Source organism: Plectropomus leopardus, unplaced genomic scaffold, assembly GCF_008729295.1.
Source record: "Plectropomus leopardus isolate mb unplaced genomic scaffold, YSFRI_Pleo_2.0 unplaced_scaffold24142, whole genome shotgun sequence".
Classification (NCBI taxonomy): Eukaryota; Metazoa; Chordata; class Actinopteri; order Perciformes; family Serranidae; genus Plectropomus; species Plectropomus leopardus.
This window is the reverse complement of record NW_024626205.1, coordinates 1-3,301: the sequence shown is the minus strand read 5'-3', so window position 1 is coordinate 3,301 and position 3,301 is coordinate 1. Positions and strand designations below refer to the sequence as shown.

The 3,301-nt window shown below is 44.7% G+C and overlaps 1 protein-coding gene across 1 annotated transcript; it reads right to left on the bottom strand.

Annotated features, from left to right (window-relative positions):
- Nucleotides 1-1,857: 1,857 nt before the first annotated feature.
- On the bottom strand, nt 1,858-3,205 carry dlk2 (delta-like 2 homolog (Drosophila); the record flags this gene model as incomplete). The annotated part of the gene is made up of 2 exons (XM_042516464.1): nt 1,858-2,974; nt 3,061-3,205. Coding segments are annotated over 2 exons (887 nt in total), but the record flags the coding sequence as incomplete, so codon positions are not given.
- Nucleotides 3,206-3,301: the final 96 nt, after the last annotated feature.

Genomic DNA, 3,301 nt, shown 5'->3' with positions numbered 1-3,301 from the left:
TGAAACAAACCGACACCTTCAGGCAGACTGAAGCTTCTGGAAACACGGAGACATTTCTGTCGGTTCTCAGCCAGCAGCTGAGCAGCAGGTGAGCTCGCAGGGTTTCGGCAGGTGTGTCCATTTAGCAGGTAACTGTGGGCGGGGCTTCGCCCAGCTGGAGAAGGTATGACGTCACATCAGGACTCAGATCTGACCTGAACACCGTCCTCATGACGAAAGATTCTCTGAAATTTTCTCTGATGTTTCCTGTCAATAATGAAATCACAGACAACCGGCATGTTTTCTTTACCAATCATCAAAAAAAACAAAAAAAACCCACCAAAATGTTTTTGTTAACTGCATAAATATCAGTTAAAAAAACAAACTTTCCAAAAAAAACCTCCCGAAAAAAATCTATGAAAATTGCCAGTTTAAAAAAAACAAACAAAAAACATAAGGCTTGTTTTCTTTAACAATTATCAAAAAAAAATCACCAAAGTTTTTACTTTAAATATTACAAAAAAAGCATTAAAAAAACTCACAGGGCATGTTTTCTGCAAAAGTCAGCATTTTTTTAAATACTCACAAAAGAAATTGCCAAAATCTTTTCTCTAAGAAAAACCTAAAAAAGCAAAACTTTGTTAAGAAAAAATAATTGCCATTAAGAAAAATAACTCGCCAAAAATGTTAAAATCGCCTAAAATTTTACAGGAAAAAAATGCAAAATTCTGTAAAGACAAGAGAAACAACTGTCAAAATCAAATCACCCACAGAATTTTAAATCAGCAGAATTTTAAAGATATTAAAGGGCATTTTTTCTTTTAAGGTTAAAAATTTGTTTTAAAGAACCAAAAAAATCGACATTTTTTCTTAAATTGCAACAAACAATTAAATTAAATTTCTTTGAAAGTTGGTAATCATTCATTTTTTAAAGAATAAAAAAAATGTCCTATTTCCCCCTCAGCCAAAATTGAAATCAAAAGTCCCTCCCTGTCAATTAAAGCACAAAAAACCCCAACAATTTTAACCCCTTATTGTCATCACAGACTGTTAGTCATAAACATAAACGATAAAGCAATGGCTCCTCTGTTGATTTGAGGGAAAAAATGGCCTTTTTTTTTTATTAACGGCGGTTTCGTAGAAGTGTTTTTGTCAAAAAGAAGCTTCTTAACAGACATTTCTGTTCGTGTTGATTTTTTTTCTCAAATTCACACAGTCAGTAGATCGTTTTACTTTCTCTTTTTGAAAAAGTGCCTAAAAATAACCTTTATAACATCAAAAAAATGTTTTTTTTTCTGTGATAATGTTATCTGCTGTGAATTCTGGTGATATGAGGCTGATGAAGATGGAGGAAGATTTAGTTTCAGTGTGACGGAGCTGATGTGGCTCAGCAGCAGCTGTCTGCTCTCTGGGTGAAGCTCCGAACACCTGAAGAGTAAAAACGTTTACGGAGGAAAATATGAGCCGACGTTTACCGACTCCGAATAAATGAACTCTTTACAGCTTAAAAACAACAAAATGAAACAGCATTCACCAATCTGAGCTCTGCAGCGTTACACACATCAAACAACACGTCTGTTTGTAAAGTTTACACAGTTTATACAGTTCATTTCAATGACACAACAACAACAAAACAACAACAAACAACGAGTAAAACAATAACAAAACAACTAAAGAAAAACAACTAAAACAACAACAAACAAAAACAACTAAAACAACAACTAAAACAACAACGAACGAGTAAAACAACAACAAAACAACTAAAACAAATCAACAACTAAAATCAAACAACAACTTAAACAACAAACAACAACAAACACAACACTAAAAACAGCAACAACAAAAACAATGTGTGCAAAAAAACTCAGTACACCTCCCCCTAATTCTGAGTTCATCCAAAACAACCGACACACATCAGTCTGTGTCAAGGACTCTCCAGGAGTCTCCAGGACTCTTCAGAAGTCTCCAGGAGTTTCCAGTAGTCTTGAGGTTTCTCCAGGAGTCTCCAGGAGTCTCCAGGAGTCTTCTGGGGTCTCCAGGTATTTGGGACGTACAGAGTCTTCAGCGTCTCCTGTGTGACGTCTGATAAATGTCCTCGAGTGATGTCACTTGAGTCAGCATCAGGAGGGGTGGAGTCAGAGAGGAGTGAGCAGAGGTGTACTGTGGGTAATGTAGGCCTCTCTGATTGTTCAGTGACATGTGGATGATGTCACAGGTGAGCAGCAGTGCACTCTGGGAGAAGCCCCGCCCCGTCTAATCGACCTCTGTGTTCAGTTTCTTCTTCTCTGGTTCTGCTGCGTTTAGGAAGCTGATCTGACACTCGGGCTCGTCCCGCCGCGCTCGCCGCCCGCCCGTCTGTCCCGGCTGCTGTGACGGTGACGATGTGAACGTCCAGCAGGGGGCGTGGCCACAGTCCCTGCAGTGACCCTGCAACACGAGGGCGGCGGTCAGCGCCACCACGCCGAGTGTCACGCCCGCCAGCACCAGCAGGACGATGAGCTGGACCTCGGACAGCCCGCCGCCGCTGCGCTCGCTCACCGTCACCTTTAACAGCCTGTCGCCATGGCGACTGCTGTTCCAGCTGCCGGTGCTCCTCTGGTTCTTAGCCCCGCCTCCTCCCTCCCACCCCAATGTGGTCCAGCTAGGCTCGCTGCCCCTCAGCGCCGTCTCACAGGTGGCGCCCGTGTAGCCGGGCCGGCAGACGCAGAGGAAGCCTCCGGCGCGGTCCAGGCAGCGGCCGGCGTTGAGGCAGGGCCGGCTGGCGCAGTCGTCCAGGTTGACGGTGCAGAAGCGGCCGGTGAAGCCAGCGGGGCAGACGCACGAGAAGCGGTTCACGCCGTCCAGGCAGGTGGCGCCGTTAGCGCACGGCTTCATCAAGCAGTCGTCTACATCGGTCTCGCAGCGCAGCCCCGTGAAGCCCGCCAGGCAGCGACACGCCAACTCCGCCGCAAAGCCGTCGGCGTCCTCACACAGGCCGCCATTTTTACAGGGAGACCTGGAGAGGAAACACACGAAGAAGAAAGTCGTTTACACGCATCACGTGCCGAGTCCACGGTTCAAGCGAGCCGTCCTGGTCCTGACCTCCGCCGGTGACACGGCCCCGCCTTCAGCTGACAGTGTCTGCCGTGGAAACCGTCAGGACATAAACACGTGTATTCACCGCTGTCCTCCATCACACAGGTCGCTCCGTTCTGACACGGACGCCGCTCCGAGCACGCCATCAGGTCTGAAACATCAGACATCACAACAATAATAACAATAATAACAACAATAACAACAATAACAACAATAAAAACAATAATAATAATAAAAATAATATAAG